At 49.4% G+C, this 23,505-nt stretch overlaps 1 protein-coding gene across 1 annotated transcript in view; it reads right to left on the minus strand.

Annotated features, from left to right (window-relative positions):
* The window catches only part of Ankrd33b (ankyrin repeat domain 33B), a 59,575-nt gene extending 44,921 nt beyond the window's left edge, over window positions 1-14,654 (minus strand). Inside the window, exon 1 of the mRNA XM_041632117.1 lies at window positions 14,102-14,654. Within this exon, the coding sequence (XP_041488051.1) occupies window positions 14,102-14,458 (357 nt within the window). The 5' untranslated portion in view covers window positions 14,459-14,654. The remainder of the gene's footprint in view (window positions 1-14,101) is intronic.
* Between the last annotated feature and the right edge of the window lie 8,851 nt (window positions 14,655-23,505).

Below are 23,505 nucleotides of genomic sequence, written 5' to 3' on the forward strand. Positions count from 1 at the left end.
TGAGTCATCCCCTAAGCCCTGCTTTTGTTTCTTACTCTAACTCATGCTGACCTTGAACTCAGAATGAACTTGCCCAAATCCCCCTGCCTCAGCCTCCCAAATGCTAGGATGGCCAGAGCCACCATGCCTTGCAGCACTGACAGCTAGAGGCAGGGTTTCTTCTTCAGAAAACCTCTAGCTTTGTGTCTAAAGAGCCCAATGATCAGACGAGACCCCTCTCACATTACGAAGGGTGACTATTGATACTGATATTGATATTGACCACAGCTCCAAGTCCCTAGGAAGCAATACCTAGACCGGTGTCTGATTAACTGCATCACTAATACAGCTAGCCAAGTTGATTCAGAAAATGAGACTGCACAGGAAGAAGAGACTAGGCTCAGGAAAGGGCCTCGGAGGGAAGGAAAGAACTGAAGGCTTGTAGACCAGGTGGCCCAGGAGGGGCCAGGAAACAGGCAAGTGGGAAGCCAAGTGAGATACAGGGCTGCAAGCAGGAAGCAGCAGAGAATCGAATTTCTGATGAAGACTTCTTCTGGGGGTGGTTGTTAGGTTTTGCTTTTTGTTGTATTTTGGTTTTGTTTTAAGTAAAAGTGACTTTCAGAGCTGGAGAGAGGGGAACACACTTGTGATCCTGGCACACATGAGGGTGAGGCAAGAGGATCACTTTGAATTTAGGACAGAATCAGTTCAAGGCCAACCTTAAAAATAAAAAATAAATAAAAAAGGAAAAAGAAAAATGGCTTGGAAAGTCGTGCGCATACCATTCTATTGATGCGTTCTCGAACTGCACGTCTCTTCTGCAGCAGAGATACTCAAACACACAATGCTCTTCTTATCCCTTCAGCATCCGATGCTGTTCTCATAGCAGAAGCTTCGACATGGCCTTTCTCTTGGAATGCCACGGCTCAGCAGTGACTTGCTGTGTCACTGAGAAATGCAGAGGCTTCCTGCATTTGCTGGTGTGCACACCACACACAGTCTAGCCCACTGCAAACAAAGCCGGCATGATGAAAGGTCCCCTCCATGAACTAAAGCTAAGGAATAAAAGGAGTATCTTCAGGGTTGGAGACCCCAATAAATTTGTTCACAGGACTTCGGTCCTTGTGAGTGATAGCCTCTAACAAGCGAAGTAGGCTTTATCTTTTTATGATCTCCCCAAATGCTTCCACACCTCCCTGCAAATAAAACCAAAGGATTCAGATTCATTTATCCACAAAAGGAAACTAAAAATGATTTTTTTTTTTTTTGAGACAGGGTTTCTCTGTGTAACAGCTCTGGCTATCCTGGAACTTGCTTTGTAGACCATGCAGGCCTCAAACTCACAGAGATCCACCCGCCTCTACCTCCCGAGTCCTGGAGTTAAGGGTGTGCACGACCAATGCCTGGCTAGAGATGATCACTTTTATTAAAAACAAAGTCACCAGTTTCTCTAGTGTGTCTAATGTCAGAGTGTCCTAGAGAATCTATTTACTTCTCCTGTGACAGGAGCTAGAAGCCTTAACTCCCCTTCCCCACTCTAACCAGGACTCTCTACCCCCCGTAAAGACCATCTCCCCCTCAAGAAGACAGCTCTGTTCTGTGTCCCCCTGCTGCATGATGGCTTTCGTATGACAAAGCGCATGCAGTAGGGCTGGAAGAAGGCCCACTGGGGATAAAGTGTTGGCTACATAAGCATTAGGACCTGAGTCTGGATCCCCAGTTCTCATGTAAATGACAGGAATGATGTGTGCACATCTGTAACCTCAGTCCTGGAAGGATGAAGGGCACAGAGGCCGGTGGATCTGGACTCACTGGCTAACCAGTCTGGGTAAAACGGAGGGAGAGCTTCAAGTTCAGTGAGAGTCCCTGACTCTAAAACTACAGCGGGGCGTGATCAGGTGATCACAGAAGGCAGCCCGACATACGTCCAGTCTCCACATGCACCGACTCAGTGAGTGTACGTTCACAGATGAACACGTATGTGCACACACAAACACAAAATCCCAGTGTAAACTGAATGCCTGGTCCAACTGGTGCCTGCTGGGGGAACCCCCACCATCACAGCCAACCAATCAGCAAGGCCTGGTGCAGCCCACCATGAAACCGGCCATAAAGATGACAAAATGTGCAAGAGTCTCTTCTTCCCTTGCCTCACAGTGCCCACTGAGGGCCTTAGAAACTTCTGGAGGGGCTGGAGAGATGGCTCAGCGGTTAAGAGCATCGCCTGCTATTCCAAAGGTCCTGAGTTCAATTCCCAGCAGCCGCATGGTGGCTCACAACCATCTGTAATGAGGTCAGGTGCCCTCTTCTGGCCTGAAGGCATATATTGTATACTAAATAAATAAATATTTTTTTTAAAAAAAAGAAACTTCTGGAAAATGCTCCAGCCTGCTCAGGATGTTTGTACACCAGGGAGAAGAAGGTCACCACAGTTCAGCAAGCTGGGCTCAATTATTAACTAGGTGAGTGAGCCTGGCTTTTCTGCACCTGGGACTCACTTTCCAGAAACCCACCCGCGTTCTCACTACAAGTCACAGCTGGGGGACAGCCAGGTCACTGCCTGCTATTTTTAGCAGGTGACTATTGTTCAGAGTTGTCAAGCAGCGATGCTGAAGCATTAGGCAGAAACGGCAGAGTGGGCGGGGAGGGTCCTCTGGGGCTGGCCCTGGGAACTTCAACTTCTGAGGGAAACAGAAGTTGAAGGAAACTTCTAAACTCCACCACAGCCGCTTGTTGACCCCAGCCTCAGACCCTGGATGGGCCAGCAAAGCAGGAAGATGAAAACCTATGGCCATCACTGACAGGACAGCTGCAGTCCCTCAGCGATCCTTCCTCCAAGGTCTGGCTGCCTCCAGTCCTATCTGCCTCTCCTCTGCTCACCACAGCAACACCTCAATGCCCACTTGCTCCAAGTCGGGGTGCACCTGGGTGTGTGCCACAGCTGCCCTTGGCACGTGGCTGTGCAAGAATTCCACTCTCTGTATAACCGAGGATAACCCTGAACTCCTGGTCCTCCTGTCCCTACCTCCAAAGGGCTGGTGTTACAACATGTACCACACCAGCTTACATTTTTTTCCTACCCTTCCTCCCTCCCTTCCTCCCTCCCTACCTACCTCTCTCCTTCCTTCCTTCCTTCCTTCCTGACAATGTCTCTCACTCTACAGCCCAGACTGGCCTTCAGATTCACAGCAGGCAATCCTCCTGCCTCAGCCTCTTAAATGCTAGGATTACAGGTGTAAGCCACCCCACCACAACCAGCTCCATTTCCTTAATTACCCCCTTTTGGCTTAAATATTTGCTTTGCTTCCACCTGATTCCAGGCTAAAGTGCAGCCAACAGTAGTACTGAGAAACAACCTGGATAGCAATTCACTCCCAGAAGCCATAGCTGCTGCCCGAACATCTACCACCGAGCGAAAGCTTCCTATTTAAGGACCTCATGTATCCCCAAAGAAGAATGGGAAGGTGCTGCCGTTCCCATGGACCTTTCCATTTCAGACCTACAGAAAACCAGATCAGAGAGCAGGTGCTCGGTGGGAGAAGGAGCTTGTTGACAAGCCTGACGAGAGAACTGATGCCTCCCTGGGGCTTTCTGACCCCCATGGGCACCGTGGTACACATCTGTCCACGCACATACAAAGAAAACAAGTAAGTATAAAAACTATTTTACAAGGCTGGAGCATTGGCTCAGCCACTAAAGATGCTCATTGCCCATGCATCGAACTGGGCTTGGTTTCCAGCACTCACTCACATGGTAGCTTACAACCATCTTAACTCCAGTACCAAGGAACCCAGAGCCCTCTTATGACATTTGAGGGCACCGGCAGGCACATGGTGCTCATACATGAAGGCAAAGTGCTCATACCCACAAAAGAGCAAAATCAATCATTCTTTAAAAATATATTTTAAGTTGAGGTCTTTGATCCATTTGAACTTAAGTTTTGTACATAATGATAGATATAAATCTATTTGCATTCTTTTACTTGTTGATATCCAAAGACCTCAACATAAAATCAACCACTCTGAACCTCATGGAAGAGAAAGTAAGAAGTATACTTGAATGCATTAGCACAGGAGACCACTTTCTAAATACAACCCCAGTAGCACAGACACTGAGAGCAACAACTAATAAATAGGACTTCCTGAAACTGAAAAGCTTCTGTAAAGCAAAGAACATGGTCAATAGGACAAAACAGCAGCTGACAGAAAAGATCTTCACTAACCCCACATCAGACAGAGGGCCAAAATATACAAAGAACTCAAGAAATTGGTCATCAAAAGAACACATAATCCAGTAAAAAATGGGGTGCAGACCTAAACAGAGGACTCTCAACAGTTGAATCTAAAATGCTTTTAGACATAAAGCAAAGAAAAACCAGCCTACAATCCACAACCCTAGAGAACCTAGACATCAAAGAGGACTCTAAGAGAGACTACACGGATCTAAATAGGAAGGAGAAAAAGACAAGATGTCCTGAGTAAATCAGGAGCGTGGGGGTCACAGAAGAGGGTTGAAAGGGAGAGGGGAGGAACGGAGGGGAGCAGAGAGAAATGTATAGTGCAATAAAAATATTATAAAATCATAAAAAACAAAATCTCTTTCATATATATTTTACATGTGAAATATATATGAAAGAGATTTTGTTTTTTATATATATTTTAAAGACAGATTTAAAAAAAGAGCAGATGACTATTTTTGAGCACTCCTGCCCAAGCAGTCAGAAGAAAGGCCTGGGAAGGGGGTATGGGAAGAGGGTGTGGGAAGGCGGTGCGGGAAGGCGGTGCGGGAAGGGGGTGAGGGAAGGGGGTGCAGGAAGGCGGGAAGGCGGTGCGGGAAGGATACTGGAAAGATAATGATGAGCACTCAACTGTGGCATCACTCCTGCTCTGAGCCCACATAGCATCCAGCAGACAACAGTCACAGCAGTTGACAGAGACGATAAGAGGGCTAGCATCTGGTAGTAGAGGGCACCTGAAGCTGCAGCATCTGTATTCAGCAGTCTGGGTTGGGGTGACCCTCCATAGCCAAGAGGCCGCTTCCTGGGTCAGCAGCCTAGGGAGGCTCGAGACACTGAGCATAGGAAAGCTCTGCTACCCACACTCTGGGCCGGGTTCATTTCAGCCACGTCACCAAAGGTAAATTTAAGCAGAAAGCGAAGGTGGCATCAAGGGGGAACCCCCACTAACGTCTTGAAATAGTTAGCGGGTGCACAGGAAGTTGCGCTCTCCAACGTTTGTCCTTGATGCCAGTACCCCTGCGTATGACACAACAGTGCCACCAGGAACTTGACCCTGCTACAAACCAAGGATGGAGTCAAGCTGTACCTGTACTCAAGTACCTATGTGTGAGCATGTGTGTTTATGGGTATATGTATGCATGCGTGGTGGGCAAGAGTATGTGCATATACACCATGTCAAAGTGTGTCCACGCATATGTGTACTGGAGTATATGAATGCATGTGTATGCACACATGGGTGGAAGGATGCAAGCATGCATTGTGTGAGAGGGTGTGTGCATACATGTGTATGAGTGTCTGTGTGCCTCTGTGTGAGGGTATGTACACAAATGTGTGTGAAGGCATGTGCATGCCTGTGTTTAATTCCGTGCACTTTAACCCACACATGTTAGGTGCAGAACTGTCCCATCCCCAGGGCTCCTCCAGTTGTCTTTCTGCAGCAGCTCTGCCTTCTCCAACTTAGAGTCGTCCTCCGTCTCTACAGTCACACTATTCAAGAATGTCACAGATTTTAGTGAGCTCTTCTCATCGGTGTGGCTTCCTTGTTTTCCTCCCCACTTCCAGAACTGGACACTGGGCCCAGGGCCCCACATGCTACATGAACTATTACCACTGAGATGCACCCCTCTTTTGACTTCTTGAGATAGAGTCTAAGTTGCCCAGGCTGGTCTTGAACATTTGATCCTCCTGTCTCAACTTCCTCAGAAACTGAGATTACAGGCTTGTACTAGGAGTTCCAACTTCTCTATTTTAACCAGCTTCATGAAAGAACACTCTCCTAGAACGTGAGGCCTGAAGCTCCAACCTCAGCATCACTAACTAAATAAACAAACAACAAACACATATTGTTGGAGGAATGGGTACTATAAATGCAACACTCTTAACTGACACTTCCCATAAGCACAAGGAGATGGATACTCCCACCTCATCATCCACATACCCATCTGTGCCTCTCGCAGCTGAGACATCCCAGGACAGGTGCTGGGAACCAAACTTGAGGCTTCTGGAAGTGCAGGAAGAACTCTCAACCTCTAAGCCATCTCTCTTCCCAAATCCTTAATATCTTACCTCATCTACAACGCAAGATCCTGAGTGTGACAAAAGGCTCTAGGATCACATTCACACTCTGTCTTTCCCGTGTTCCTCACAACTCTGTGGCTCCCACCCGTCACCCTCCCTGCCCAGTCCTTTCCCTTAGTATTGCTAGGTGTCCACGTAGGTATCTGCACACTTGACAGGCATTGGGTATGGATGGACCCTCCCTCATTAATTAATTCCTCGTAAAAACCAAGAACTGGGGCAGTAAGACTCAAAAGACCCGCTAAAGGAAAGGGACCTGAGTTCTAGCTCTGGCCTTGGGAGGAGACATGACATTCTCGACTTCCTGGAAGGTCACCAATCTATCAGTATCTAGCACTGCTTCCAGGAATTCTGACTCCTTCAAGACACTATCTAACAGGAGATTTTACAGACCATTGTTCCCTCCTGGGAGAGACAAGCCAAACATGCCTGTCAATCACCTGACAAGAAAATGACCATTGGGAAGGCTGTTTCAGAGACTTTTACAATAGTATAAAATCTAACTGAAATATAAGCTGGGAAAATGACCTCTCTGGCCACTCTTCATGCTCACCCAGGAAGAGTGTCCTACAGAGTAGTATCTCTGGCCATGGCCCATGCTCAGCCATTGAGAGTATTCTGCTGCAATGGTCTCTCTCTTCGGCCACTGGACAACCTCACCCACTGGGAATGATGCAATTTACTCCGTAATAAATTCCTACACCATACACACCATTCTGTGCATCTCATCTGAATTCTTTCCATGGAGATCAGGAAGCTAAGGGAAGGCAAGAGGAAGATCACAATGGCATTGATTACACACAAGTGTGTGTGCGTGTATACATGTGTATACATACATACATACACACACACACACACACGCCAGACTGCCTATGTGAATTATTTCCCTACCTTCTTGAATGAAACACATTGCCTTTGCTCAATTCAACAACTTGTTTTCTTCTTATTCTTTCTAATAAAAAAATAAGATAACATATTGTTTTACATAAGGGATTATTTTTGGCTTATGTATGCCCTGTGGCTATGATTTAGAATTCCTACCCCAATAAGCTGAAACAGTGGTCCACAAGAAATTAAAAGGGAGGGCTAAAGGCAATTCTAGGCAAAAAGACTAAGGCCCCAGCATACCCAATCCCAATCTAAACTACAGAGCTATAGCAACAAAAACAACATGGTATTAGCACAGGAACAGACATGTAAATAGACTAGAGAACCCAGATTTACACCCACACAACCACAGCCACCTAATTCTTTACAAAGATTAAAGACACTAACAAGAAGAGAACAACTTCAACAAAGGACATTGGAGAAACTGGATGTGCATGTGCAGAAGAAAGGAGCTGGACCCATATCTCTCACTATACAAAAACCAACTCCAAATGAATCAAAAACCTCCATGTAAAACCTGAAGCTGCTGGAAGAGACAGGAGAGAGTGCACTGTAACACACAAACACAGGTCAAGATGTCTAAATAGGAATCTAGTTGCTCAGGAAATGAGGCCAACAATTGAAAACAGGACCACATGGAACCCAGAGGTTTCTGGACAGCAAAAGTAACAACAGTCAATCAAGAAAAGCAGTGGTCAACACAGTGGGAGAAAACCTTTGCCAGCTAGACATCCAACAGAGGATGTACCTAACATCCCATGGGCTAACATCCCAGAGCCCATATATGGAAGTGGAGGACAACTGAGATTCTTGAATGTGGCAGCGAGTGGCTCCATCCTTTGAGCCTTCCTGCCTGCCCCAGAGCTCCCGTTAGCACGCATTATCTCACTATAAATGGGCATTGAGCATTCCTCAAAGGCTCATGTGTTGAAGGCTTGATCCCAGTTTGTATCACTACTGGGATGTGATAAAACTTTAGGAGGTGGAGCCTACTGGGAGGAAGTTAGACCATTAGGAAAAACCTTTTGAATGAATAATAGTACCTCAGCCCCCTTTTCTTTCTCCATTTTTTGACGGCCATGAAGTGAGTATCTTATGTTTCCACCGCGTTGTACTGTGCGATCACAGGCCTAACCCATCAGGCCCAAGTGACTGTGAACTGAAACCTCTGAAACTGTGAGCCAAGATAAACCATTTCCTGGAGCACGCACGACTCGGCATGCATGTGGGGAGAGTCAGAGAGCAACGTTTTCCCATCAATTCTCTCCTCCCACCCTTGTGACAGCTCCTGGGATTAAATTTAGGTTGTAGCAAGCGCCTTTCCCTACTGAGCCGTCTTGTCAACCCCCTCACCTGTTCTGAAATAACCACCCACTCATCACTGCCTCCTAGAAGCTGAACTCCGAGTCAAAGGCTGTTTCAGTGGCCTGAAAGTCCCAGGCATCCTGGAGACATGGAGGCTGAATGAGCATCTTTAAGCCAACTCAGAGAAGCCAACAGAGAGCAACCCCGCCAGCACAACCACACTGCTCTAACAGGGTTGCCCTCAAGCTGTGACCTCCTGAGTGCCCAAGTACCTGCCATGAACTCAGATAGACACACATACACACATACCACTGCTCAGCAGGTAAACATCCAAAGGCTTGAAATCTGATGGAGACACCCAGGGAAGGGCACATCGTAGTCCTAGACTTAACCTCATCTTCCCTCAGGTAGACTGACAGCAAGAAGAGCCTCTCTCCCCTGCACCCCCAGCTTACAGTTCCTCCCACTGAGAGAAAAGTCTGTTGTCTCCACTTGAACTTGACCTGTGACTTACTTCCGCAGAAGCGGAATTAAACCTGGGCCAAAATTGGCCTTCCCGAACCTGCGTGTGCCACAGAAAGCCAGCAGGACCAGCCTGCTGGAAGACGAGCGGTCACGAGGAGCAGAGATGAGTCATCAGCAGGGACCATCCTGGTCTTGCCATCTGCAGTTCACCACCAGCTGGGAGCAAATGGAAAATCTCGCCTCCATAGGCTGCACTTGGTTAGCCTCAGCAGAGCGGTTACTACTGAACCCCTGGGGTTCCCTCGGGGTGAGTTCCATGGTGCTATGACTTGTGTAAATGTTCTGTACAGCCCCTGGGTTAAAAACTTGGTAGTACTCCTAATAAACAGAAGGTGGGGCTAGGCATGAGGTTCGTATAGTCCTCAAAGGAGACTACAAGACTGAGGGGCCTACTGCTGCATCCAGGGAAACTTCCTGGACCACGGCCTTGCAGTCCCGGCCATGCAGCACGAAGAGGCAAAAAGTGAGAGGCCTGTAGGAGCTTGGGCTGGAAACCACACAAGTATGAAGCCAGACTAATATGTTTTTCTCAAATATATTTCTCAATATATTTGCTGTAGGTACAGAGGACTGAGTAACATATAAACACTACACAACCACAGATAACTGATATCCTCATACCTAACCTATAAGCTCCTTTCTGTGGATGCTGCGCCTGGACACACCCCCAAGGAGGAAGAGCTGGCCACCTACCACAGGCCCTGTCTCCCCAGGCTCACTTCATCACTTGAGCTGATTCACCTTTTTTAGTATTAAATGTTTTCATTTATTTTACATACCAACCAAAGTTTCCCCCTTCTCTCTTCCTGTTCCCTCTCCCCACTTTCCATCACCTCCCACCCCAATCTTCTCCAGTCAGAAAGGGGCAGGCCTTCCATGGGTGTCAACAAAGCGTGGCATATCAAGCTGACCAAGACAAAACTCTCCCTACAAGGCAGAAGGAGGCTTAGAGAATAGGTTCCCAAAAGCTGAGCGGATTCACTTTTAATGCAATCCTTGGAGTTCCCAGTACAACACTATCCAGTGCCCCCTTCTCTCCTTCCCGACAGTCCAGAGTGAAACCCAAACAAGAACACAGTGGGCCAGGGAGGAGGCTCAGTGGGTAAAGCCTTGGCCACACAAGCACCAGGACCTAAGTTTGAACCCCTTGGACCCACATAAAATCAAGCTCCATACTGCGGGGCTTGTAATCAATCACAATGTTTCTACAACAAGATGGGAGGCAGACAACAGCAAAGGAAGCCTTTCCCTATGTGCACTGGCCCCCGGCAAGTGCTGGAGGGTCGAGGCCAGAACCCACTCTCCATAGTAACTAGCACAGACCTGAAAGTTCAGCTTCCCTGTGAGTAAGCCAGTTTCTATGCACGCACAGGGCATTTGAGGCCTAGGAGGATGGAGGACAGTGCATGAATTCCAACGCTGTGACCCTCACTTTAAAAAGAGGGGATTCCTACATTCATCATAAATCCTTCATTAAAAATATGCAACCAATTTCTCAATTGCGTTTCAAGGGGAAAGTGTTGATCACACCCAAGTATCCTGTAAAACAGGAGATGCAAGCCTCTTGCGTGAGGGGAGGCACCCCACGCTGGGGGACTTTGCTGTGTTGGTAATAAATGAACAGTGACGTTGGGAAATTTCCTGAGATGTCACCATACAGAGGCACTTTAGGCTTCACAGACATAGTCTGGCCCAGGAGTCTGACATCAGCCTGCCCTTCCACCACAACTACAATGATACAAATATGTCTTCCATCTTGCTGTTAACGAAGGAGAGCCGCCAGGGCTGCAGGAGTAAGCCTGACTTACACGCTACGATGCGAAGAAAACCATCAGGAAAAGGGTGTCTGGAGGGTTCCATCCTTTAATGAGAGGAACCAAACAACCTCCGCCCAAAAACAGGAAGAGCATGTGTTCAGTGCTCCTGGAAAATGAAGTGATAAATATTTAAATGCTACACAGTCGGTCCTGAGATCCTTCCAGAACACTGATTTGGCAGCAAATTTGCATGGCCAGTAACATCCCCTAGTTTCCCATGCGGTCCTCAGCTACCTGTAGCTCACACTGGGCCTCTGAAGAAGTGAGCTATTCAGCAACTTCAACAGCCTCCAAAAGCCTCCACAGCCACGGTTCCCAACCTTCCTGATGCTGCGACCCTTTCATACAGTTTCCCAATGTTGTGGTGACCCCCAACCATAAAATTATTAGTTGCTATTTCATAACTGTAATTTTACTACTGTTATGAATCATGATATAAAGATCTGACACGTGACTCCCATGAAAGGGTTATTCAAAGGGGTCTCGACCCACAGGTTGAGAAGCCCTGCTTCAGAGGCACTCACCAGCTGTCACCCCCCCTCTGTTATTCCGCCAAAGCTCTTGGACCTGCTTTAAAGTTTACTTTAGGACAAATGATCAACCCATAGACCAGGCTGGGACAGTCACTGCTCCTGCCTCAGGCAGGACCTTTGTACTTTTCCCCTCTCTGCCCAAAGACAGTCCTCCTGGTGCTCAAATGACCATCTAGGGACAATCTCAGTCCTTGGTGTCTCAATACATAGCTAAGCCAGCTCTGGGCTTAGATGGGGGGCGGGGGGGGGGTGGAAAGGCCTTCCAGAGAAAGTACCCTAAGACAGGGACTCAGTGAGGGAGTGAGTCACGTGATCACTAGAAGGCACGTGAACTGCTACAGACTGGAGGGGTCCCTGGAGAGCTGACACTCTAGTTTCCTGTATTTCTCAGGCAGCTAGGGAGGCTGGGTACTCTTCACCTTGCCTAGGTGGTCCTGTCTAGCCTTGTCTCCCACAGCCCCTCGTCTCTGCTCCAGGCCATGACCAAACCACAGTACATCTGCCACCAGCCCCTGACTCCACCTGCCTGACCTGACCAAAATGTCTTCTGCCTCCCGACTCCCTAAGTCTCTTGCTTTCTCCTTAATAACTAATGGTAAGAATGCAATCTGGGGGCTGGAGGGATGACTTAACAGTTAAGAGCACTGGCTATTCTTCCAGGGGACCCAGGTTCAATTCCCAGCACCCACATGGCAGCTCACAACTGTCTGTAACTCCAGTTCCAGGGGATCTGACACCTTCACACAGACATACATGCAGGCACATAAAATAAAAATAATTTAAAAGAAAAGAATGCAGTCTGTTGCTTTCACAGGGTCCACAGAACATGGACCTAGTCCTCTGACACAGAGATTAAAAAGCCCAGGGCCCTTTCCTCGGGTCTCCAGGGGCATCTGATGGGTACAAAGAGGTGGAGGCTCAAAGCAGAACCAAGGCCCTTCAGTCTCGATCTTCATAAGCAAGGGAAGGGGGAAAAAAAACAGAGCAAAATACCTAGCACAAGGACTACAGGCTGGACTACATTCTCTTTAGAACAAGAGAGAAGCAAATGACGGAGTAATGGGGGGGGGAGGGGGGAGGTAAAGAGGGCCGAGCCTACCGGACTTCTCCGGGCTCCGCGGCAGGGCGGCACTTCAGGCTCACAAACTGTGCCGAAGGGACCGTGTCTCTAAGGGAAAACTGGAACTGCTCGGAGGCTCCTACCTGGCCCTGGGCCTCCGGGCGGGGGAGGGGCTCTACAGGGGTCCTGGAATTTGAGCTGCCCTGCTCAAGCCTCCCGGGTGGTTTGACGTCTCAGCTTTTCTGGCCGCTTTCATACTTTGATTGTTTGTCTGTCCGCCCGTCCCCCTCCAGAAAGCACAATAAACCTGAAGAGGCCAGTGGCCACTCACAGGTGAAGGCTTCCAGCTGAAGAGCACCCCAAACATAGAGACCCTAGGTCACAGGCGATCGTTTCAAGACGCGGCTCTGCTTGCTCAGAAAGGAGAGGTTTCTACTGGGAACACCTGACCCGGAAAACTCGCTTAGTTAAACTGAAAGTGGAGCAGAGAAACAGCCCCTGGAGTCTTTCTTCCTACGGCGTGCTAGCTGGAACGGCCACCACAGGGCACCAGGGTAGTACTGCCCTCATCATACAGGTCTCCCTGACATATCACAATCACGAACCGTTCCTCCAAGTTCAGTGCCGCCGGGTTATCGAAAGCCAGAAAGTGACACACTGGTTTCATACTTGCCAAAGTCTGACCCAGACTGCAGTCAGAGGCAAACCACTGCATACACACAGCCCCAAGATAAGCCAAAGGCACGGGGTCACCACGTCCCTATATTAAAGCGCTTATTTTCCGTCAGCTGTGACGCCCAAGCAGAAGCACAGGCGTCCCTAATTTGTGCAAGGCTGAGTCTGCAGAAACCCCGGAGCCTCCGGGAACATGGAAATCAGGTGAGCTTGTTTGTCCACCCAGAAGAGACTAATGGGGTCACTTTCCTTGTCCGTGATCAGTGGGAAGAGCTCTCCAACTTTTCCTTTCCTGTTTTGAAACTTTCTTGCTTTTTCTCTGAGCCTTGGCATAATTAATGTAGACTGCCTCGCTCCCTACTTCCCTGACTGCCGACCCCCAGTGCGCGCCGCTACTGTGCGGCGCAGCCCCGGACCAGCCTGAAGGGTGGCTGTGAGGGCTCGCAGGCTTCGACCTGCAGCGGTGACCGCAGATAAGGCTGGCAGGTCGCCGCGCGGGCCATTAGGAGAAGCAAGGGAAGACAGGGCGGTTTGGGTAAGGAAAGGAACTGTAGCTTTCAGATCTTACTCCGGACACCAACGTGTTAGGCAAGGGCAGCGGGCGGGGCCGAGGGAACAAATGGGACTGGAGAGCGAGGGTAGGAAAAGGTGGCACCCCGCAGAGGAGTAGAGACCGTCACCTACCTGGGGCCTGGGGAAATGTAGCAGTCATTACGGCACTGAATAGAAAGGGACTCCGGGACCCTCCCCCAACCTCCAGGGAGAAGTAGGGGATCCCCGGGGCGGAAAAGAGACCGGGACCGGGATACATTTTAGGAAGCTAGGATGGGTCATCTTCCGCAGGTTCCGCCCCTGAGCAGAGAAAATAGTGTCCCATTACCGTATGCCGCACAAGAAGGAAAGGGTGCTCGGGGGGGGGGGGCAGTCAATCCAAAAATAGGGTGCCACGGGGGTCTGGGCAAGGGAGGAGAGTGGAGAGGACCCAACCCAAACCCAGGCTTACCCGGCCGTTGCGGTCAGTCTCTCGTACCTCCTCGGAACTCGGCCCGCGCAGCACTAGCGCCCGCAGCAGCCCCACGTCGTTGGTGCAGGCGGCGCGCAGAAGGGTCGCCGCCTCGGGGACGCCCTCCGGGATGCACTCGGCGCTCCCTGAGCCGCACTCCTCCTCGCCTCCGGGAGGATAGAAGGAATCGTCTGATGCTATGCTGCGGGTGTCCGGCAGACTTGAGAAGTCTTCGTACTCTTCGTAGTCCCCTGGATCGTCCCCTGTCTGCGCTCCCCGGGGTGGCGTCGGCGACTGCGGGGACGACAAGCAGTGTGTCCCGCCGCCCTCCGGCCCGGGCCCAGCCAGCAGCACCATGCTGGAGGCTTAGGCGCGGGCCGGGGGCTGGGGTGCGGGTTAAGGGACCCGGACTCGGGGCGCGCCCCGAGGTCACCGATTCTTGCCTCTTGCGTTCGCAGAAGAGCCAGGGGCCCCTGCGCGCTCCAGCCTGGAGGAAAGCCGCGCCAGGCGGCTGCGCTCCCGAAGCAAAGTCACTGGCGACTGGAGAAAAGCCCCTGGGGTGGGCGGAGCCGCGGGGGCTTTCCCTGCGCTGCCGCCGGGAGGGGTGGAAGCTGAGCGGCGGGCGGGGCGCCTTCACAGCTGGTGTCCTGAGCTCAGCCACGGTCCTCTCCTGACCGCACCGCTGCCACCGCGCCGCTTTTTCCCGGAGCAAGGAAAGACACGCGCGGGAGAACCCGAAGCTGTAAGCCAACGTGAGGGACAGAGGGCGCCCCGCCCCTCCCAGGGCTGCTCCCTGGGGACCCCGGTGTTGAAGGGGTCCCGGGACGCCTAGAGCTGAGCGAGTTTCCTACAGTCGGAAAGTACCTGTCCCTGGAGAACCACCCCCTTCTCACTCCCGGAGTGCTCTGTAACCAGCCCCGGGGCTGGAGGAGGAGCAATTTCTCCTGCAGCCGCACGACCAGTCACCTCCCCGGCAGCCTGAGCTTTAGGGCCAGTTGCCACCCACGAGACTGCCTGGACAGGCTCGTGGAGCACCGAAAGGCGTCCACTCCGGGGCTGGCGGTGGAGCCGTCCACTTTGGAGGAAACTCCCCCTGGGGGAGAACCTGCCCCAGCCACTATCTTGTCCCAAATAGGAACTGAAGGCTTATTTGGTACGACTAACTCGAAAGGGAGACGGGGGTCTGTAGACTCTTCAAGTAATACAAAACCATGCTGGTTGTGGCTGGCTGGTTGGCCTGAAAGAGTTCTTGGAGAGATGAAAAGGTGACCAGGACCTCAGGGGAGGACGTCTGGGTGAGGGGAGACAGCACCCCAGGGTCAGAGCTGTGAGGGGCTTCACGGGATCTAATGGATCCTGGCAGTTCAGAGAGAGGTTTGATACCAGGGCTGCAGCCAAACACTTTGGAAACTGCAACCACTGGCCTCGGATACTGCCAAGTACCAGTGGCACCCGAAGAAGGCCCTTGTATGCCTGTCCCGGGGGGGCTGTCTGTCGGAAACGTCTGTAAGGATTTGTCACCTGGAGTCCCTCACTTTGAAGAGGAGGAGCTGTGGCCTTGTTCTAGGGGTCATCCCGTCTATGTCTCACGAGATGATAAGAAGCCCCTCACTTCTCTCTCACCCACTGCCTCCTCTTCATTTCCACCAATCCTGACGGCGCGCCCACCAAAAGAACCTGTGGGAGGCCGAAAGGTGAATAAGACTGAGACATGGGGGACAGACGAAAGGACCCTGGTTGCAGGCGGGCAAGTCCGAGGGTATCGTGCGAAAGCGCTTGCATTACACTCCTGACTGGCACTGTAGGTCGAGAGACGTTGGACCCTCGAGGTCCTAGAGCAGTACCTGATGCCACCCGCACTGCGCCAATCACCCTGTGTGGTCAGAGAAGCTGGTGTACTGGGGGCTTTCTTTCCGAACCACCCCACCCCCATCACGGTTCAGCTTCTCTGTGTCTGTTACTATCCGCAGCTGCGTAAATTCCCAAAGGAAATTTCCCCTTTCCTTGTCGCCTTTACGTTACAGGGACTCCGGGGATTTACAAGGGGCAGTTGCCCCCCCCCCCTCCCTACCGCACCCCGCCGTGTTCTACAGTGGGCTTGCTGGCTTTACTCTCCTCCCCGCTTGGCAGAGGGTTGTTTTAAACTCAGAATCCACAATACCACCGCAAGTCCATGGGACCACTTGGGCGGGGGCTTGGGGGAGGAGGGCTGTTTCTGAGGGGTGGGGGGGGGGGAGAGAAGACAAACGCGCTGCAGCCTGGAGAGGGAGGGGTTACCATGAAGCCAGCTGCAGCTTATCACTGAAGTGGAAGGGGAGGGGGGGGGCTGTTGGTTTTCCACTTCCTTTTTTCTTTCTCGGAAATTTAGGTCCAAATAGTGCTGGAATCATTTGCCAAATAAAGATAAACTAGAATGAGACGAGGGTATAGCTCAGGGGTAAAAGGCCTGTCTAGCAAGCCGGAGGTTAAATGGAGGTTATAGGTTTGGTTCCCAGCACTTGTGGGGTGGGAGGACTAAATAAAACAACTCCAAAGAGAGTCCTGCTTTTTTTTTACTGACTTTCCCCTTGTCTTTAAAAGCAGATCCTTGCAGCCAGGCGACGGTGGCACACGCCTTTAATCCCAGCACTCGGGAGGCAGAGGCAGGCGGATCTCTGTGAGTTCAAGACCAGCCTGGTCTACAGAACTAGTTCCAGGACAGGCTCCAAAGCTACAGAGAAACCCTGTCTCGAAAAAAAAAAAAAAAAAAAAAGCAGATCCTTGCTCAGCCTGGCCTTCCCCGGGCCTGGAACCCCAGCAGGACACCGAAGAGAGAACAGTTCAAGGTCATCCTCAGCTTTAAGGTCATCCTCAACTACGTGGAAAATTTGAGGCCAGCCTGGGCTCCTAAAGACTCAATCTCAAAAAAACAATAGTGTATGTGTGTGACATATGCACACTCCTCTATCACAAGGGCAACAGATGCTTCATCAGAAACACAAAATCAGCCGGGCGGTGGTGGCGCACGCCTTTAGTCCCAGCACTCGGGAGGCAGAGGCAGGCGGATCTCTGTGAGTTCGAGACTAGCCTGGTATACAGAGCTAGTTCCGGGATAGGCTCCAAAGCCACAGAGAAACCCTGTCTTGAAAAAGAAAAAAAAAAAAACAAACAGAAACACAAAATCAATATATAGATAGATGAGAGAGAGAGAACTTCTATTCTTTTCAAAGTCAAAATTTATATATTGTATGTACAAAATTCATGTGACAAGGAGGGAACCGCTTACCAAAACTTTAGATAGACACAGGCTCATTTTAAGATCAATAACATTGAGGGAGTTTTGAGTTTCAAAGGTGATATGTCATAACATATATATATATATATTATATACAGATGTATACATATATATATGTGTGTATATGTATTCACTTTGTCTATGTAGTTTAATAATTTGTCTTTGCAACACTCAAGTGTTTTCAGCACTACCTTAGTAAGAGCTCTGATTCAGACTTTTCAAACTTAAAGTATGAGGCTGGGGAGGTGACTCAGTAAAGGCCCTTACCTCTGAGCCTAATATCCTGGGTTTGATCCCTGGAATACATGTGGTGCAAGGAGAAAATCAGCTCCAGAAAGTTGTCCTCTGACCTCTACACAAGCATGCACCCGCGCAAGCTCGTGCACACATATACACAAACAAATACATAACTATAATGTAAGGCCAGGCATGGAGCTGCACACCTCCACATAGGAGATGGGGGGGGGGCAAACAGATTGCTGCAAGTCTCAAAAAAGAAAAGGTGGGATGGGGAGCCGGCTCAGTGGCTCAGCAGATAAAAACTGTACATCTCTAGCAGAGGATCCAAGTTTGGATCCCAGCACCAGTAGTGAGCAGTTCACAACTATTTGTAACTCCACTTTCAAGGGATCTGACACACTCTTCTTACCTCCATGGGTGCTGCTCTCGTGAGCACAGATTCTCACGTTCACACACACTCCCAAATAGGAAGAAATCTTTAGGGCTGAGAGGAGGCTCAGTGACTTCCGCTCCTGCAGAGGACTGGGGTTTGGTTCCTAGTGCCCACATGGTGTCTTATAACCATCTGTAACTTCAGTTCCAGGGAAGCTAGCATCCTATCGTGGCCTCCTCAGGCACCAGGCACACACATGCTGCACATACATACATGCAGACAAAACGTTCATACATGTATAATAAAAATAATTTTTAAAATAAAAATGTCTTTAAAATGGCAGTGTTTATCCCTGGAGATGTTGAGCATGCGTACCCCCTATGCTCTCGTTTCCCCTTTTGTTTGCAGGGGGACAGGAAACCCTAACAGAAGAGCAAACCCAAGCCCATCCTAAGTTCATAAAATAACATCCTGCTGGGCGGTGGTGGCGCACACCTTTAATGCCAGCATTTGGGAAGCTGAGGCAAAAGGCACGCTTGGAGTTCAAGGCCAGCCTGGGCTACCGAATAAGACTATCTCAAAACATTAAAATGGAGAAACAATAATGACCCTTTGTGAGGGCTGGAATTCCCAGCCTTTGAAGTTTTGCTCCTAGGTAGAATTCAGCCTTACCTTCAAGGGTTAATTTTGCTATTGTGAGGGTTAAAATATCCCTCCTCCTTGATGGTGTAAGTCACTCTGCAGAAGCCTTCTCCAGGTTGTTGAGATCATTCGACAAGAAAAGCATCCCACCAGAGTCAATAAGAAGTAATTTTTTATGTTATCCTATGGAAGGCAGCTTGACTGGGGCCAAAGGCACATTATGCTGTTGGTCAGCCTGGCTGGCCAGTAGCACCACTGCGAAGCAGCCACGGCAGTGGGCCTAGTTTCTGCACGTCTGTTCCTGGGAGTTTACAGCATTTGCTTGGCTAAATCCCCTACTCATTTTCCACTGTAGGGGAGGGTGGGGATGGATGGTGGGTCTCAGGTAACCGGGGCTGACCTTGAACTCACAACCCTCCTGCCTTTTCTGAAGGACTGGTGTACATGCAAGCATCACCACACCAACAGATAGCCTACTCTGGACAGTCAAGGTGTTTCTAGCATTCCCCATCGTGTATAAATTTTGCAGGGATTTCTTTTGAAGAACATTTAATCTCATCTGAAATGGCTTGGTCTCCTTAAACCCCAAACTGCTTGTTTGTTTGGATTTCATTGTTGTTTTTCTTTTTAATTAGTTCTTTAAGAATTTTTGTTTGTTTGTTTTTCGAGACAGCTTTGGAGCCTGTCCTGGAACTAGCTCTTGTAGACCAGGCTGATCTCGAACTCACAGAGATCTGACTGCTTCTACTGCCCAAATGCTGGGATTAAAGGCATGTGCCACCACTGCCCGGCTTTTAGCCATCTTCACCAGCTCCTCCCAAATCCATGCCTCCCTTTCTTATGCACTCAACTGTGTATCTTTTATTTTTTTCCTCATCCATCAAATCCAATTTGTGCTGCTCTTTTATTCCTGAATATATGACCTTTCATTGGTGCACGGGCAACTTAGGATGTATTAAAGAAAACCTACTCTCTGGCCAGGCAGTGGTGGTACACGCCTTTAGTCCCAGCACTCAGGAGGCAGAGACAGGTGGATCTTGGGTCTGAGGCCAGCCTGGCCTAAGGAGTGAGCTCCATGACAGCCAGGGATACTGACTCTCCACCCCCCAGCAGTTATCAATCACCAATAGTCTCTCCACTAGGGGTGGGACTCCACGTCCCCCTGTCCTCTCCAGGCTGGGATTTGGTTGCATGTGAAACTGCTTGGGGTTTGTGCATGCTGTCATAACTGTTGAGTTCATATGTGTAGTGCCCTGCTCTGTCCAAAGGACAATGTTCCCTTGAATTCATTCTCTGCCTCTGGCTCTTCCTGTCTCTGCTTCCTGTTCCAAAAAAGCCTTGGTGTGTGTGTGTGTGTGTGTGTGTGTGTGTGTGTATGTATGTGTGTGTGTGCAGTAGATGTTTTGCTTAGGGCTGAGCATTCTGATGGCTCTCATTCTCCACACCTTGGCTCTTTGTGGGTCCCCATGTGGCACCATCTACCGAAAATAGAAGCTTTCCTGATGAGGGTTGAGAGGTGCCTGGATCCATTGGTGAAACCATGTCTGTTTAAAATTATGTCAATTAGCAGAATAATAGGAGTGGGCTTTCCCCCTTGTGCCTTGGACCTGTCTCGCTACCAATTCTTCACCCAACAATAATAGGGCCAAGTATGAGTCTCATTTCGTGGGTCACGACTTAAATCCAACTAGAAAGTGGCTATTTTGTGAAATCAAGTTTTGCCAGGTAGCCTCGGCTTGCTTTGAATTCTTAGCAATCCTCCCACCTCGGCCTTAAGAACCTGGAATTTCAGACACGCACCACCAAACCTAGCTTTACCTCGAGGATTTTGCACATTGCTACATTTAAAAAGGTAAGTCCAGACTAGGGTACTGGAAAGGCTTGGGGCTGTAATCATAAGTGTCTCACGCTGTTGTAACCAGGCTCCAGGGAAGACTCCAATAAAGCATGAAAAAAAAAAAATGAATCCCAAGCAGATCCCCTGAGATAAGGCGTTTCTGACAAGCCCCTGTGTTGATAGGTTGTATAGTGTTGCTTTGCAATTTCTAGCAATGATTTTTAAAAGTTAACTGGGGGAAGAAACCAATTGTTGGAAAAACATTCCTTGTGCAGTGTGCTAGTGGGAGTTGATTCATAGCCAGCTGCAGGGGGATGGCTTGCAGATCCAGAGAGCTGAGCCTGTTTACTCCTTCTGTCAGCCCTGCCATCACCAGGTGAGCGGGAGTTAAGCAGGACCAAGCCTGGAGCTCTCAGATGGGAGTCTGACACAGGAGGACTGCCATGAGTTCAAACCCAACTTGGCCTACAGTAATGAGTATCCAGATGAAAAAGGGGGAAGGAGGGGCTAGGCCGCTGGCTCGGGAGTTAAGAACCCTTGCGCTCTTGCGGAAGACCCACTTGGGCTCCCAGCACCCACGACCCACGTTATATAGCTCACGACCAACTGTAATTCCAGCTCCAGGGAACCTGAAACCCTCTCCTAGCCTTTGTAAGCACCCACATGTATGTGGGCACACATGCGTGCCTGGGCACACACAAATACAACTAATTATAAATTAACAATTAATTTTTAATGACATAAAAAGAACCTGTTGGCCGGGCGGAAGTGGTGCACACCTTTAATCCCAGCACTCATGAGGCAGAGGCAATCGGATCTCTGTGAGTTCGAGGCTAGCTTGGTGTACAGAAGCTAGTTCCAGGACAGGCTCCAAAACTACAGAGAAACCCTGTCTCAACAAAACAAACAAAGAAAGGAACTGTTGACTCACCTTTGAGGCTGGAAGCCAGGCGTGCAGAAAGGAATGCTTTTTCTGTTTTTTGTTTTGTTTTTCAAGACAGAGTTTTTCTGTGTAATAGTCCTGACTGTCCTGGAACTCACTCTGTTAGAAACAGCCCAGGTTTAATGGCTGCCAATGCTCCTGGGAGGCCCTCTGGGAAAAGGGGAAGGAAAACTGGAGAGACCACTGGTGTTTGTTCTTTGGGGTGGGGCTGGGAGTTTAAATAGCCTGTGGGATGGTCTTGACCCCCTCTGGGGAGAGGTCACCATTTGGCAAGCTTTCTCAGAGGTGGAGTTTGGACCCAGGCAACTCCCAGGGGAGGGGGCTTGAAATGGAGCTTTCCACTCACACATTCCAAAATGAGTGTTAGGGGCTGGGGTGATGCTTCCAACCAAACAGAACCCTCTTAGAAGAATGAACTGAGCAGGGGTCTAAGCAGAAAAAGGGAAAAGGTGTCTGTGGAGCTGGGCATCAGAAAAGCAAATGGTGGCCTGCTGAGAAGCTGACCTGGGGAGACGGTTTCAGGATGGGGGTCATCCATTGCTCACACTCAACTTCCTCTCAGCTCCTAGATAATGGGGCTGGGGGTTCCCCTTACCCTCCCAGATGCCACCTGCTCCCCAGCTCTGGCTGCCTCCAAAGAAGCAACAAGGCAGGGTCAGGGCACCTCAGTCATCCATGCATGCAACTGGAGAACTCCACTTTCTCTCAGGATAGAAGATACAGTCCCTATTGAGTCAAGGAGGATGGATTTTAAAAACCAGTTTATGCCAAGTGGAGACAAGTGGGGGCCTATTAAGGTCAGCAGGAGACTCTCCGTGACCCACCTCCTCCAAGAACAGGTTTGGGATAGGAAGTGGGGCCAGGGATGCCCACCCTTTCCCATCCTAGCGCCTCTCTACAAGCTCTGAAACAGTTCTTTTTACATAATTTCCCAATGACTTTGTGCAAAGCTGTCTTCTCTTGTCACCGAATATAGTGACCAGGTCTCATTCATTTCCCTTAGCTCCATCATCCGCAGAGGAGGCTTGCCCTTGTGGGAGATACTCAACAAGTCCCAGCTGGATGAACGAGAAGGCGGTGCCTCCTAAGTTCCTCCCCTGCACCTCATCTAGAGCAGCTGGTAGGGAACACAACCTTTCTTCGTCATTTGCATTTCAAAGTCTTTGGCTCATCAGGAATGTATCTGAGACCTGTCACCATAACTAGCAAGAGGGAATGCCCTAGGGGGCAGATTGTGGGACCACTTCTTTTTTAAAATTCAACTTATTCATATTTTATGTATGCAAGCTCTGCCTGTGTATCTACAGCCAGAAGAGAGCATCAGATCAAGTTATAGATGGCTGTGAGTCACCATGTGGGTGCTGGGAATTGAACTCAGGACCTGAGCCATCTCTCCAGCCAGTGCTCTTAACCTCAGAGCCATCTCTCCAGACCCTGTGGACCATGTCTAGAAACCAGTGGTTCTCTATAAAGCCAGGTTCATATCTTGCCACTGTTTGTAGACTGCTGGAAACAAACAGAAAGGGTTGGGCATCACCCAGTGCTGATGCTAACACCCGCTGGATGGATGAGATCCATCTTCAAATCACCCCCTGGTCTTTCCCCCCTAACAGTATCGATTCAGTAACCAAAGTCAGGCTTCATCAGAATTTAACAGTCACTACTGTGAGCTGCAATTTGGCATATTCTTTCTTTTTTTCTTTTTTATTTATTAATTTATTTATTTATTTATTAATGGCATATTCTTTTTTAAGTTTGAAACCAAAATGTGTCTGTCGAAACGAAACTCAAGATGGGAGAAACTTGGCTGGATGTGTGATGTATATTGGTTGGGAAGACCACACTCTCCATTCCTGACCTCTTGAAGACCTCTCTATAACCTAAGTGATCTTGTCTAGAAGAAATTAAAGTTAAATAATTCTCTGTGGTCTCTTTGTCTGGGGTTTCCCTAACGAAACACCACACACCCACACACTGGTGTCTTAAACTGTAGAAGCCACTGTCCCATACTTGAGTCTCAGGGTTTAAACTCAGGGTGTCCCCAGTTTGTTCCTTCTGAGAACTTTGAGGGTGACTAGATTTCTACAGCAGTTTG

The sequence above is a fragment of the Microtus oregoni genome, unplaced genomic scaffold (genome assembly GCF_018167655.1).
Source record: "Microtus oregoni isolate MIOR12 unplaced genomic scaffold, Mior012 000040F_ref0000088, whole genome shotgun sequence".
Lineage (NCBI taxonomy): Eukaryota > Metazoa > Chordata > Mammalia > Rodentia > Cricetidae > Microtus > Microtus oregoni.